The sequence below is a fragment of the Ictidomys tridecemlineatus genome, chromosome 15, assembly GCF_052094955.1.
Source record: "Ictidomys tridecemlineatus isolate mIctTri1 chromosome 15, mIctTri1.hap1, whole genome shotgun sequence".
Lineage (NCBI taxonomy): Eukaryota > Metazoa > Chordata > Mammalia > Rodentia > Sciuridae > Ictidomys > Ictidomys tridecemlineatus.
Window position 1 is genome coordinate 48,884,981 of NC_135491.1, and position 15,082 is coordinate 48,900,062.

General features: G+C 37.2%; 1 protein-coding gene across 8 annotated transcripts in view; it reads left to right on the top strand.

The window, feature by feature from the left end:
• Positions 1 to 15,082, top strand: part of Hydin (HYDIN axonemal central pair apparatus protein) — a 358,781-nt gene that overhangs the window by 124,852 nt on the left and 218,847 nt on the right. For 7 of the 8 annotated variants that reach the window (XR_013430979.1, XM_078032635.1, XM_078032636.1 and 4 more), the window contains 2 exons: positions 8,084 to 8,202; positions 12,873 to 13,096. Coding sequence is in view for 7 of the 8 variants with exons in the window: in XM_078032635.1 (XP_077888761.1) it covers positions 8,084 to 8,202; positions 12,873 to 13,096 (343 nt within the window). In the remaining variant the exon portion in view is untranslated. The remainder of the gene's footprint in view (positions 1 to 8,083; positions 8,203 to 12,872; positions 13,097 to 15,082) is intronic. The other variant, XM_078032641.1, reaches the window with a different exon arrangement.

Here is a 15,082-nt window from a genome sequence, read left to right on the forward strand (position 1 = left end):
TTTTGAGCTTGGATAAGCATTAAAAATATATATATCATGTTTTAATCAGCATTTTTTTTCTTTTTGTATTGGAGTAGAAGAAGGATTGAGTCAGCTAACCTCTGCCATGTTGTCAGAAGTTAATGTAGTTAACAATTTTAATATGTTTTTCAAAGTAAACCCCTTAGAGAATCTGCACCACAATCACCCTGACTGTTCATTAAAAATGTAGGTTCTTGGGTTTTCATCTATGTTTTATGAATTAAAATCTGTGGAAATGGTGCTGGAGAATATTCATTTTAAATAAGGACTTTAAAAAAGCAAATGTAGCAAAGTTGCAGGATACAAGATCCATATAGAGGAAATCTATTTCTACACACTAACAATGAACACTGGGAAACTGGAATTTTATATATATATATATTTATATATAAAATTATATATGTATTTATATATAAAATTATACATATATTTATATATATATAATTCAAAATATATATATTTGATATATGTACATATATAATTTATATGTATATATTTATATATATAAAATTTTCAATAGCATTAGAAATATGAAGTGCTTAGAGATAAATTTATTTAAATAAGGACTTTTTTAAAGTCCTTATTTAAATAAATTTGACAAGATGTATGCAAAACATACAACACAAAAACTTCAAAGTATTGGTGAGAAAAATTAAAGACCTAAACAGAAAACAGAACGTTGGCCGTTGGTTGGTAAATTCAATATTTCTAAAATGTTGTTTTTTCCCAAAATTTATTATATATTTAATGTGATTAAAATTAAAATCCCAGATGCTTTTTAAAATAGAAAATTGTCAAGCTGATTCTAAAATTCCTGTGGAAATGCAGAGAACCTAGATTAGCTGAACAATTTTTGAAAAAAAAAATGATAAAATTGGAGAGTTACTATTACTTGGTTTCAAGACAATTTTTAAGATATAGCTAATCCAGGATGACATCCCCATCCAAAATTTTTAATCACCCCTCTTGCTATATAAAGTGGTATTTGCAGATTCGGGTATTAGGATGTACATATCTTTGGGTACCATGATTCAGTCTTTTAAGATCCCATTGGAGAGTTCTAGTTGTTTCATCTCCTTGAATACATACACCACCTTTCCTCATGATATTTAGCATCTGCTGTCATATGTCAAATTCACACATATGAGTACATCTATTCTAACTTTTCTGTTCTGTTCCCTTTGCCATTTTGCCCTTTCTTCCCCCAAACTATACTCCCTTATTGCAACAGCTTTATACCAGACTTTAGCATATGAAAGGCAAGTCTCCAATGTTTTCTTCTTCAGAAGAGTCTTTATTATTTGACCTTTGATTTTACATTTAAATTTTAGAATCCTGGGCTTTTGTTTAGCAGAATAGTGAATTTAAAGATATAGATCATTTGGGAAAAAATCTGCATCATTATGATATTGAGTCTTCCTTTTCAAGAATGCTGTAAATCTAGTTTTCCATTTATTTAGGTTTTGTGAACATCTTTCTATAAAGTTTTACAATTTTCTTCTTAAGGGTCTTAGGTATATTTTGTTGATTTATTACTAGGTACTTTCTATTTTTGTTGCTATTATAAATAGTATCTTGAAAATTAAATTTTTCTAACTGTTGCTGAGTGTAGAAATGCAGTTGACTTTTGTACACTAATTTGGTAACTCTCAATGTTATTCTGTCTTATTAATTTTTTGAGAGAGAGAGAGAGAATTTTTTAATATTTATTTTTTAGTTTTTTGGTGGACACAACATCTTTATTTTATTTTTTTTATGTGGTGCTGATGATTGCACCCAGTGCCCCGCGCATGCCAGGCAAGTGCACTACCGCTTGAGCTATGTCCCAAACCCAGTCTTATTAATTTTTAAAAAGTGTTTACAAATATTTTTAGATTTTTCAAGTAGTTAGTAGTAATCTGTGTAAATAATGGCATTTGTTCTTCCTGTTGCTACTCTTCACCCCCATTTTTCTTATCTCACTATTCAGGAATAAGTATAATATGGAATAGCTAAGACATCTGTTCAGGCTGCTGTAACAAAATACCATAGACCAGGTGCTTTATGAACAACAGAGATTTGTTTCTCATAGTCCAGGAGGCTGGAAAGTCCAAGATAAGGTGCTACCAGATTTAGCACCTGGTGAGGGTCCATTCCTCATACCACTTGCTATAGTTTGGATTTTAAATGTTCCCCCAAAGGCCTATGTGTTAAAGGCTTGGTTACCAACCTGTGATACCATTCAGAGGTGGTCGAATCTTTAGAAGGCAGGGTCTAGTGAAAGGAAGATTGCCGCTGGCTTGCTCTTAAAGAAGATATTGGGACTCCCACTCCTCTTCCTCCTCCTTTTCCTCCTCCTCCTCCTTCTTTTTCTCCCCTCTCTCTCTGCTTCCCAGACACCATGAGGTAACAGGTGTCCTCTGCCATGTGCTCTACCACACTGTACTGTGCTGCCACAGGCCCAAGCAACAGGGCCAAGCAACCATGGACCAAAACCATCAGCCAAATAAGCCCTCTCTCCCTTAAAAGTTGCTTCTGTTCAGATTTGTTACCCACACTACTTACTGGTTTTTCTCGGAGGCCTGATGGAGGGGTTGGACAAGCTCCTTCCTGTCTCCTTTGGAAGGCTCTAATCCTCCTGTTCATGAGGGCTCCACCCTCATTATCTAATCACTTTCCAACACCCCACTTCTTAACACCATCACTTTGGAGATGAGGGTTTGAATATGAGAATTCGGCAAGGGGTAGAGGGTAGAACACAAACAGACCACAGCAGATGGCAAATTTTCAAAATCCTGTGGTTTTCATTTTCTGGTATTTACTGCATTAATCTCTATTGCATTCAGCAATTTCAGGCTTATTAAAGGGATTCTGTAGTGCATTGCTCTCCTTCTCATGTGTGAAACCAGGACACTGTAATCATAGATGAGAAATTGCTTTATTTAAAAAAATACTTTAATATTTGGCTTCTTTAATAAGGAATCTGTCCTTGAAGCCTACGAGCTCCTTCATGTTTATCCCTTTTGCTGCCTTTTGCCAAGACCAAAAAAAAAAATCTGCTTAAAAAAATCTTGTGGAAAAGTAACATTTATAATATGACCCAAAAGTTTAGATAAACTTTTAGAAATGCAAGACTGGTTCTTACTCATACTCCCGTTCCATGCTAGCTGAGGGAAGAAGCTAGCTACAAATAAGACAAGCTCTTTTGAAGTAATTAATAATTCCCAAAGAAACATTGGCCCACTGCTTTATTATAACACATCTCCATTTTTTTAAAGGAAGGCAGTCAAGGTAACAGATGGAGAAGGTTTTGGGCCTGACAGTTATAAATAGTCCTGCAGTTGATTCCATGATATATTTGCAATTTTCTTTCTTTGCCATTCCGAAAGCTGGAGATCTCTCTCTCTCTCTCTCTCTCTCTCTCTCTCTCTCTCTCTCTCTCTCTCTCTCTCTCTCTCTTCTCTCTCTCTCTCTCTCATTCTCTCTCTCCCCCCCTCCCTCTCTCCCTCTCTCTCCCGCTCTCGCTCTCTCATAGTGTTCTTTGTTATTTATTTATTTATTCTCATTTTTTAAAAAATTTATTGATTTAAAAAATAAATAAATGATAGCGGAACACGTTACAATTCTTATTACATCTATACAGCACAGTTTTTCATATCTCTGATTGATCTCAATCAAGGAGTACATATTATTGCCATTAGGTTAGAACTCTAGCAAAGTGGAGTAAGTGACAGTGTTCGGGTCCTCTGGAAGCTTTGTTCTTATTCTAGAGTATTGTCACTAACACCAGGAATCTCTCTTCCAGGGAACCTTGTGACTAAGTCAGCTATCCCAAATATTGCTAGGATTCCTCTTTTTCTTATAATCAAAGCAATACTCACTTAATGACACTATGTTGCCAAGGGACAAAAGGACACTATTCCTGTCTTGGATGTCATGGGTAGAAGATAAACCAGCTAAATAGCAACAGAAGATAGTAGGAGATAAAACACCACCCGGCATTATAATGTTGATAATAAATTAGAAACGCCACTTGGTGGTTCTAAGTGTATTTCCCATAATACTGAAAATTATACCTAAGAGAGCATCAAAAGAATTTTGAATGTTCAGAAATTATATACAGAGCAAATATACTCCTTTTCCTTAAGTAACTTGAAACTTAAATGGTAGAAATTTAAGGAAAACCATCAAACTATCAATTATTTTCAAGAAGAGTGTTACCCCCACTGCTGGGAAGGATGTGGAGAGAGGAACCCCTGATGTTGGTGGGCACTTAGTACAACCATTCAGGAGGGCAATACGGCTGTAACTGTCAAAATGTCAAGCGTGCATCCCTTTGTTCTAGAAATCCTTTTTCTAATAATGGTGGGCTGGGTTGTTTGGATTAACTGCCTTGCTAAGAACAATTAGGAAATCAAAGCCAAATATTTAAAATCTGTTTTAAAGGCAAAGGATGACAATTAAAGAATCCTGAGGCCAAGATCCAGAAGAAAATCAAGACAATCAGACTTTGAGGACTTTATTCTTAAAGACACTGGGGTAGAAACTTAGACTGAAAAGTTGGCTTAAGGGAGAAAGCATAGACATCCAGGGGATGGCTAAGGAGGACCCTGGGACCCACTCAGTAGGAGCTGGAAATGGGCCAGCCCTCATCAAGACAGAAACTTGGTTTTGAACCATTTTTCACCTACTGACTTGTTTGATTGAGACAATTCTTCATTGAGCTTCCAAAAAATAATAAATCCCTAATGTTCTAAGGCATCTACTATTTGTATGGAATTAGATCCTGTCTTTATATCAAGGATCATATTTGCTATATACCTTTCTTTGGAGAATTAAGTCACTCAAACGATATGCTGCATGGATTAATTCTCCAGTAAAATCTTAGTTGAGAACAGTTAAATTAGATTTTCTGGGATTGTAAATGTTTCCTGGTCACCAGTCAGAAACTAGAGGGAGATAGATATCTTGTCAGAGCTTCAAATTATTTCTATAATTTTTATAGAACCTAATTAGCATTCAGTTAATAAATAGACAAGCATATGAGGAGGTAAGATAATGTGATATAAAACTAAGATAAATAATAGACACAAACCTACAAAGAATAAGATAATATAATTACATATATGGATTTAAAAAAAATTATCAGACAAAAGTAGGCACAGACCTGAAAACTAGTTTTAAAATCTAATGGAAAGCCTAGAACTAATAAGTTATAATAACAAATTAAGAACTTAGTGGATGAATCTGACAGCCTATTAGGTATAGCCAGAGATAGCTTTCTTTATAAACTAGAAGTCAGAGAAATCAAAAGAAAATATCTGAAATACTAAAGCACGTTGAGACAAAATGCATAAAAGAGAATAAGAGTCTACAGGAATGTGGCCAAAAGGGTGCATGTGTCAGGTGGGGTAAGGCAGAGGCAATATTTCCAAAACTGATGGCAGGCACTTGTCATGCAGTCAGGAAGTGCTACAAAGCCTGAGAAGGATGCGTGCAACCATACCTGAAAACACGGAAAAACTGCTGAAAACCAAAACCAAAAGTGAGTCACAGGATAGGACACATTACCCTGGATGAACAATGAGACTATGAGCTGACTTCTCAGCAGAAACAGTAAATGACAGAGTATTTTCAAAATGATTAAAGAAAATGTAGGAAAGGTATTCACAGAGAGATGTTCAGGGATGGTAATTACACTGCTGGGAACTATTTATACATCAAATTTTTGCAATCCTGTAGTCAATCGTGTAACTATTAAGAAGGGTAAGATAAGTCTTTAGATAATAGAATATTAAGATGTTCCAAATATATGGTGAGATTGCAAATTGGTGCAGCCAATATGGAAAACAGTATGGAGAGTCCTTAGAAAACTGGGAATGGAACCACCTTTTGATCCAGCTATCCCTCTCCTCAATTCATACCCAAAGGACTTAAAAACTGTATACTACAGGAACACAGCCAAATCAATGTTCATAGCAGCACAATTCATAATAGCTAAACTGTGGAACCAACCAAGATGCCCTTCAGTAGATGAATGGATAAAGAAAGTGTAATATATACACACACACACACACCACACACACACACACACCACACACACACACACACACACACACATACACACACACACACACACACACACACACACACACACACACACACATATATATATATATATATATATATATATATATATACACACACACACACACAATGGAATACTATTCAGCATTAAAAGAGAATAAAATCATAGCATTTTCAGGTAAATGAATGGAGTTGGAGAATGTAATGCCAATCCCAAAAAAAACAAATACTGAATGTTTTCTCTGATATAAGGAGGCTGATTGATAATGGGATTGGAGTGGGGAAGCATGGGAGGATTAGACGATAGAGCAAAGGGGTAGGGAAGGGAAGGGAGAGTGCATGGGGGTAGGAAAGATGGTGGAATGAGATGGACATCATTACTCTAAGTACATGTATGAAGATATGAATGGTGTGACTCTACTCTGTGTATGACCAAAGACATGAAAAATTGTGCTCTATATGTGTAATATGAATTGTAATGCATTCTGCTGTCATACATAATAAATTAGAATTTAAAAATTTTTAAAAAGAAATAAAATTAGAAATATGTTCCAAATATATATTTAAGTGAAAAATCAGATTATTATTATAATAACCTTTTTATTATTTAAATGTATTTCAAAATATCATACTCTCTATCCTAATTAAACACTTATTTTTTAATTGATAAATATTCAGCCCCTAACAAATATATTTATAAATATATAAAAATCTACAAATATCAAAAAAATTAAAAAGCAGGTTACCAGATAATATATATATAGCATATGCTCTTTTTATTTTGTGTTTTTATTTGATAGAAAGTTTGTTCGGTCACATTCTTTTCCCACCACTTATATAGTACTTTTATATAATTAAGCATAGTAAGCATAGAAGTATAGGCACCAAGATGTTAGTAGTGGTTCTCTTTAGAGGATAGAATTATGAGAAGATTTCCATATACTCTATAATTTGAATAAATAATGAACATGTATTATCTAATCATAAAGTTATTTCCATTAAGAAAAAGAAAACAAAAATCCACTCAGTTATATGCTTGCTGTTGACCTTGGCTCCACTGCAGCTATGTTATAATAGATACTGTTAAGTGCATTCCATTACCTTTGTGTAGAAGAAACTTTGCAAAGTAAGGGTCCAGATGAGACCCTCAGACTCAAGTACCTTGCTTCCCAAATCTAAGGAAGACCAATGTGAGCAGTGTCCCTGGGAGCCCCTTGGTGGCTCTCGTTTTATGAGAAGCATTAGTCTGTGGCCACCCTTCTCTGATTTGAACAAATTACGTCTTTTATAAGAAACTTCAGAATCATGTTAAGAATTGGGTTAATTTTTTAAATTTCATTTTTAATTGACATAATAATTATTCATACGTATGGTTGACAGTGTGACATTTTGGTATGCGTGTACAAGGTGTCGTGATCAAATCTGGGTAATTAGTATATCCATCATTTCAAACATTTATCATTTTTTTTGTGTTGAGAACATTCAAAATCCTCTCTTCTAGCTATTTTTAAATATACCATAAATTATTGTCAGTTCTAGTCACCCTACTGTGCTACAGAACACTACAATTTAATCCTCCTGCCAAGCTGTATTTTTGTACTGTTAACCAATCCTTCCCTATCCTCTTCCCCCTGCCTTCTCAGCCTCTGATAATCATTATTCTACTCTCTACTTTTATGAGAGCCACTTTTTCTGCTTCTGCACGTGAGTGAAAACCTGTGGTATTTGTCTTGCTGCGCCTGGAGATTAAATTTTTTAATTGTCTTTTTCCTTCTAAAATGTCAGCCTAAATTGCAATATACGCCGTTCCCTAAAGGTGAGTCGCCAGCAGTACTCCTGTTTCCTAAAGATAAACCTGCATTGGTTCAATTTCAGTTCCCTCAATGTAGTGCAGGGAGTCAGGACATGTGATTTTTTTACCCTAGGTGAGACGTCATGGGGTAATTTGGGGTGATAAAGCACCATTTGGGGTTCCAAGTCTGAATTATTTTTATAGGCCGAGAGATCCGTCTGCCTCTGCGAATCAAAGGGGAAGGAATGGGCCCTAAAATTCACTTCAACTTTGAACTGCTGGATATTGGGAAAGTTTTCATTGGATCTGTACATTGCTATGAGGTGAGCACTACAATCTTTCAATGAGACTTCAAATGATACTTAGTTTTAAAATTTTTTTTATTTTGTGTTTTTTATTTGATAGGAAGTTTGTTCAGTCACATCCTTTTCCCACCACTTATTCTCATCCAGACCCCAAATGCAGACTCCTCTCGCCTCACCCTGTTGAGAGAAGCAACTTTCTCAGCCTCAGCCCCCTTGAACTTCACTAAAAGCTGAAAAGCATCAAGCCATCATTTAATTGGTTTTATCCTCTTCGTTTTGTAGATTTCAAAGGGGGAAACCATAAATACATCTTCCCATCTGTTTAATGCTTGTTCCCTGACAACATAAATCCTCCAGATCAGAGGAAAGAGAACTTTTTACATTTTCTAGAATGTCTTAATGAGGCTAGCTGTTTTCTCATAAAGAATTTTCTCGGAATGCCCTATTCTCCAATCCATGTTTTAAAAAATAGTCATCATGGTTACTAGAGGAGACCTTCCCTGCTTTGTCTTCCCAACGGAATAGAAAATGGAATTTTACAAGGTGGTCTCATGGGTACTTCAGGGTCAAAGTCACTCCAATGTCACCTTATCTTTAAATTTATTTCTAAAGCACATTTTTACACTATCAAACTATAACCATTGAAATTTCTTTTAGAAATTTCTAAAATCATGTATATTGGTATTTAAAGAGGTTATAAATGTAGTTATTTAATGAATGGCAAGTCATGTTCTGTGTGTGTGTGTGTGAGAGAGAGAGAGAAAGAAAGAGAGAGAGAGAGAGAGAGAGAGAGAGAGAGAGAGATTTCTAAATGTTCCTTACAAAGCTGTGGAAGATAGGCTTTATTCTGCCTATTTTACACTGAGAAATATAAGGCATAAGGTTATCCCCTCAACAACATGGCTATTAATGTGTGTTGAGATAGTTCTAGTGCTTTGACATTTAGTTAGTCCTCAAAAACCCTACAGAATGGGTTCAATTAGTTCCCACTTTATAGCTGAGTAAGCTGAGGCTTAGGGAAGATTTACTAGTTAAGGTAATGCTGGGTAGATCCAAACCAAAGGTTCAGTAGATGCTCCTCTCCAGTGGATAATCTGGAACTAAGGTTCCTTCCATCTTCTGCTCAGCCATCCCTACTATGGGCCTACAAGATTGTGGCCTCACCTGTGTCATGCTGGCAGGAGGGGAAAGAGCATACAGGAATGTACATGAGATTTTTATAGGAGGTGACACATGGGACTTTCATTCACATTCCATTATCCATATGTGACTGCAAAGAGGCTGGGGAATGTGGCCAGACTGTCAGCAAAAACAAGGAAAGGGGATCAGGAAACAGCAAACCTGGCTGCCAGAGGACTTAAGTAAGTTGGCCAGTCACACCGCTTGTAAATGTTGTGACCCCCATGTTACCAGCGCCCTCTGTCCTGTTCTGGGAATAGAAGGCCCTTTGCTGGCCTTTCAATCTGTCAGGATCTCAGCCTCCCACTCTCTACCCTGGGCAAAATCCAGCCAGCTCAGCTCTAAACCTTGCCTAACCTGGTGGGGGCACAGTGTCCTTCATCTCTACATTCTCTAGGGTAATTACAGCCTAAATGGGGTGATGCAAAAGGAAAGCAGAGATGTTAATGTCACGAGGAAATGGAGCATACATAAGAATACGATTTGAATGAAGAAGTCGGTCACAGGAGTGTCAAAAAATGAAAAGTGGTACAGCTATATTCTGCATTGTTCTATGTTGCACTTGAGGGAAGAGTCCCTTAGGTCGAGGGAAAAGGGCAATAGTTCTTATTAATTAGTATTCCTCCTGTAACTCATGCAGTGTGATTTTCCCTTTCATCTTTACAGAAGCCACGCCAGAAAAGAACCTTTAGTTTTGATGCAAAATAGTTAGGGTTTCCCTGAGCGTAATAATAATTTCTTACAAATTTAACAGAAGTGTACTTTAGGCCACTTCTCTCCCTCCAGCCCGGCCTCCCTACCCCGACCCCCACCCCACCCTGCCAGATTTTAGCAGTAAAGCGAATCACAGCCAGCTAAAGTGCTAGGTGAGGAGATGCATCAGATCAGACAGCTCGGAGAGTGGAGCAGTGGCAGGAAGGACATGGTGAGGTATGTCTCATGGGAGTGTTTTGCACTCTCTGCGCATTTAATGCTGATGCCTCATTGCGTCTCTCTTTCAATTTATTATATTACCTGCAAGAGACAAATTTGAATAACTATTGCCGTTAGTCATTGCTGAGCTTAGCAGATATATAAAGAATAAACCATAACCCCAGAGAATACACTCTTCCCCAGCGTAATTAAGAAGGAAAACAAATGGGAGATGAAGTTTTATTATAAATGTTCCCTTCTCCCAGGAGTTGGACCACAAAGATAAGAGTATCACCAGTAATCACAAGGCCCCAGAATCATGTTCCAAACTATTTCCTGGATTCTGTGTTTATAAATAGGACCTCCTTTGTCAAGAGGTAGGAGAATGACATGCAGATTTTTGAAAATGGAGGAATTGTAAACTGTGAAAAAAACTATAGAAAATCTGGGTAAAAATAGTACTTTTTTAAAAGCTTTTAACCAGAAAATAAATAAATAAATAAAATAAAATAAAAAGAAAAGAAACAAAAAGGCAATTTGTACATTTTCTCAGAGAGAATAGGGGGCCTTCAAGTTACCACTAGCATGTGCCTGTCACTTCTTAAGCACAGGTAAATTCTGTATCCATTCTGCTTAGCACTGGGGACACAAATAATAGCCACTATCACTTGCAAGCATTATTACTATTCTACAAATTATTCAAATTAATAAATTTAATTTTCTATGAGAAGTATGAGAAATTAATAGCACAGATGGAGAAACTGAGGCTCATAGAAGGTAAGGAGATTGTCCAGAGTTACACAGCCAGTAAGTTAATGGCAAGGTTGGGATTTGAACTCGGGCAGTTTGGCTCCAGAGTTTCTGGCCATAATCACTTTTCTATGTGGTCTCATTAAAAGGGCTAAAGGGTGAAGCACCAACCAGGCTACCAGGGAACTTGGAACAAGGGAGATAGAAAACAAACATAAAAAGATGAGTCAAACAGCAAGCAGCCTTTATTTATGGATTGCTTTAGTGAACTGGCCATCTTTTCTTGGCAGAAGTGGCCATCTCTTTCTGCAGAGTCCACTGACTTTTTTTTTTTTTTTTTGGTACCAGGGATTGAACCCAGGGGTACTTAATGACTGAGCCACATCCCCAGCCCTTTTTTTATATTTTATTTAGAGCCAGGGTCTTGCAGAGTTGCTTAGGGCCTTGATAAATTGCTGAGGCCAGCTTTGAACTCACAATCCTCCTGCCTCAGCCTCCTGAGCTGCTGGGATTACACGCATGCACCACTGACTCTTTCTAAGCTACTACTCTTACTGACACAGCTTGATCCCTGAACTCTTTCTCCTCAGTTTACATCCTTGGTCACATAGCCCCTTTCTCTGCCTTGGTCACATAGCTCCCTTCTCTGCTGACAACAATAGGCCTTACTTGATGGGGGCTTTTTCTGGACTGGTCATTGAGTGTGCATTATCTCATTTAATACAAAAGTATTCCAGCTCCTCTAAAAATATTTTCTCACCACTTTGCCACTCCCATCCTCACTTTTCACCACTCATCTTTCCAAGTAGTAATCCAAACTAGTCAACCACTATTTCCTCTGTCCCCACTCAGTCCATTGCAAATATTGTCCTCTTCAAGATCAGCTTATATTGCTGACCTCTGTCTACATCTGAGAATCCTCCTCCCTGGATTCCAGATTCCTGACATGCCTCACACTTTCCTGCTAACCTTATTAATGTCTCTGTGCCCTTTGACCTCTAATGCCTTAAGTGCAGGTTGAGGGCAGTTCCTGTATAAATCAAGAGAGCATGCTGTTTGTTCACCCTTTAGGTATAAGGACAGCGTTGATGTGGTGTCTTTGGAGGCTGAGAATATAATGCTGCAGCTGTGATGAGTGGCAGGAGATGAAGGCAAGAGGCAGAGGACTCAAAATACCTGGCCTGAGCTCCGGCCACACAAAACCTAATGTGCAGTCAACTATGGGTGGCATCCTGGTTCCAAGAACAGTATCATAGAAAAATAAAACTTCTCTATAGCAAAGCCATTGTTTGCCTAGGAGTCCAAAACAGTTACTGATGGTGCTACAGAGAGAATCCCTGTCATCTGAAATCCACAAGGTCTAGTGTATGTTCTTAAAGCTACATGATAAGCATAGGCTCAGGTATTTCCTGCCCCTCCATTCTGACTTGCTTTTGCTCTTCAGTATGCCATTTAACTTCAGCCTTCTCACTTAATGGAAAGTAGCTACCTTCCCTTGATTACTTTATAGATAATATCAACCAAAAAGTGTATTTTAAGACTCTTCATCAATAAAAGGGATTATGATCAGACTTGATAGCATGAGTGTAAGTGAATAACTTCATTTTAAAGAGGACATTTTAAAGAATGTCCTCTTTAAAATGAAGTTATTCACTTACATTCTGGCCTAAGAATCCTATCTTCAAACATTCGAAACATCAAACTGTTCTTGTCCCCCGAGAGCTTTCCTTTGGTTCTAATTCCTGCGACTTTCCCTGTGTAGGTGTTAAATAATACAGCCACGTTGCTTCCTTGAAAGTTGATCTCAGGTCCCTTGACCTTTTCATCCTTGCCTTTTATCGACACAGGCGATACTGTCCAACAAAGGCTGCATCGATGCCCTCTTCAACGTGACCCCTTCAACTACGCCGTTGGGGGCCTGCTTTGTTTTCTGTCCCAAAGAGGGGATCATTCAACCAAGAGGAGTCCAAGCTATCCAGATAAGCTTCAGTTCTGCCATCCTGGGGCACTTTGAAGAGGAGTTCCTGATCAATGTCCATGGGTCACCAGAGCCTGTGAAACTGACCATTAGGTAAGCTACATTTATAACTAATGTGGAAACTAACCAAAGTTTTCACTTACTGCCTTCTTGAACTTAAAAACTAGATCACATCTTAGATGCCCAAAACTGTCTTTGCCAATGTAAACGCCTCAACTTAATGGAGTGTGTCAGATTTACCCTGATGCTTCCCTAATGAACAAGTGTGATCTATTATACTAGGGATAGAGATCCTATTTGGAGATCTAGTTTTTCTATAAATTTTAACCTTTTAGAATAAGGATTTAAACACTAGTTTCTAGTTACTCTTTGCTTTGGGATGTTTAGATAAAATGAATTATTACAGTAACACCTGATAAAATCATCTTCTCTCCTAAGCTTTAGATGTAATAACAGTTTCTCTAAACCTTCATCTTCATTTTTACTTTAAGGGAAATCTTTAAATGATCTTACCTAGAATGCCTTCAAGCAATGTAAGAGAATCCACTTATAATGTCCTTCAGCCCAGCCTAGATTCTTGCACCTTTTATGCTAGAAGTCTCTTGATGGCTTTCTCAGCTGCTTGTGATAATTGAAAGTCATTAATAGCAGAATTTGTCCTCGGGTTTTGAAAAGAAGTTCTCTGTTACCAACCCATTAAGCAGATACACAACTTTGATTCCTGGTACTTTAAAAGGCCATATCTTTCAAATAGAAAGATCATATCTTCGAGAAATATTGCTCTGACTCCTTTTTAAATCTCCCGGCAACAGGTTGTTAATTTCCATGACAGTCTCTTTATTATGGTTGCTGCTAGTCTTTTCCTCCACCCCTATGTGCAAACTGAGATCCTTCTTGAAGTGTAACGTAGAAAAGAAACAGACACTTGTGGCCTGAAGGATCCTAGGAAAATTTACTGATTTCATGATACCTACTTGTAATTCAGAATCTCAAGATCAGTTCAAAGATGATTTTCATTTATTCTAGAAGTCTACCTAAGTGTCCCTGTTATGGACTGAATTGTGTCCCCTCAAAGTTCAAATATTGAAGTCCTACCATCCAGTATCTTAGACTATGGTGATTCTTGGAGAGAGCCTGAAAGTAGGTAATTAAGTGAATATGAGGTCATAAGGTTGGGCTGTGCTCAGGTGACTGATGTCCTTTTGAGATGAGGAAATTGGGACACAGACACACATAGAAAAAGGCCAGATGAGGGGCTGGGGCTGTAGCTCAGTGGTAGAGCACCTGCCTCACATGTGAAAGTTGCTGGGTTCGATTCTCAGCATCGTATATAAATAAAAAATAAAGGCCCGTTGACAACTAAAGAAAAAAAAGATTTTTTTTAAAAAAAGAGAAAGGCCAGATAAGGACACAAGAGAAGACCTCCACCTACAAGTTCTGTTGTTTAAGCTGCAAGTCTGTGGTATTTTATAATGGCAGCCCTAGTTAACTAATAACAACCCCAATACTCAAGGAGAGTGAATGGATATGTCTCAAGGCTTCTGTAGCATGGCCCAGGCAGCCTGTCACAATCTGGTTTTTCTTTTAAGTATGAAGTTTTATTTGAAATATCCATAAGACTTTTATAGGCTCTTCTATAAAATAGGTTTGTTATTATATTAAAAATTGGGGTGGTTTTCCAAATATTTGAATAATATTGACTCTTTAAGAAGGCACACCATATTTATCCCGTCCCCTGATTGGCATCCATTAGATATTTGTACAAATGGGAAGGACAGAAGTACATCTTCACATTACATGAAAGTCAACCCACTTTCTACCTCCATAACAACTGACATCTCATGATAAGCAATTCATCTGGTTCCCAATAACCTTTATTGATACAGACACAAAAATCCTTGACAAAACAGTAGCAAACAAAAATCCAGCAACATATGAAAAGGATTGTACATCATGACCAAGTGGGATTCATCCTAGGAATGCAAGGATGACTCAACTTATGAAAATCAATCAATGTATTACAACATTAATGTCATGCAGTATTAATGGAATGAAGTAAAAGACTACCTGATTATCTCA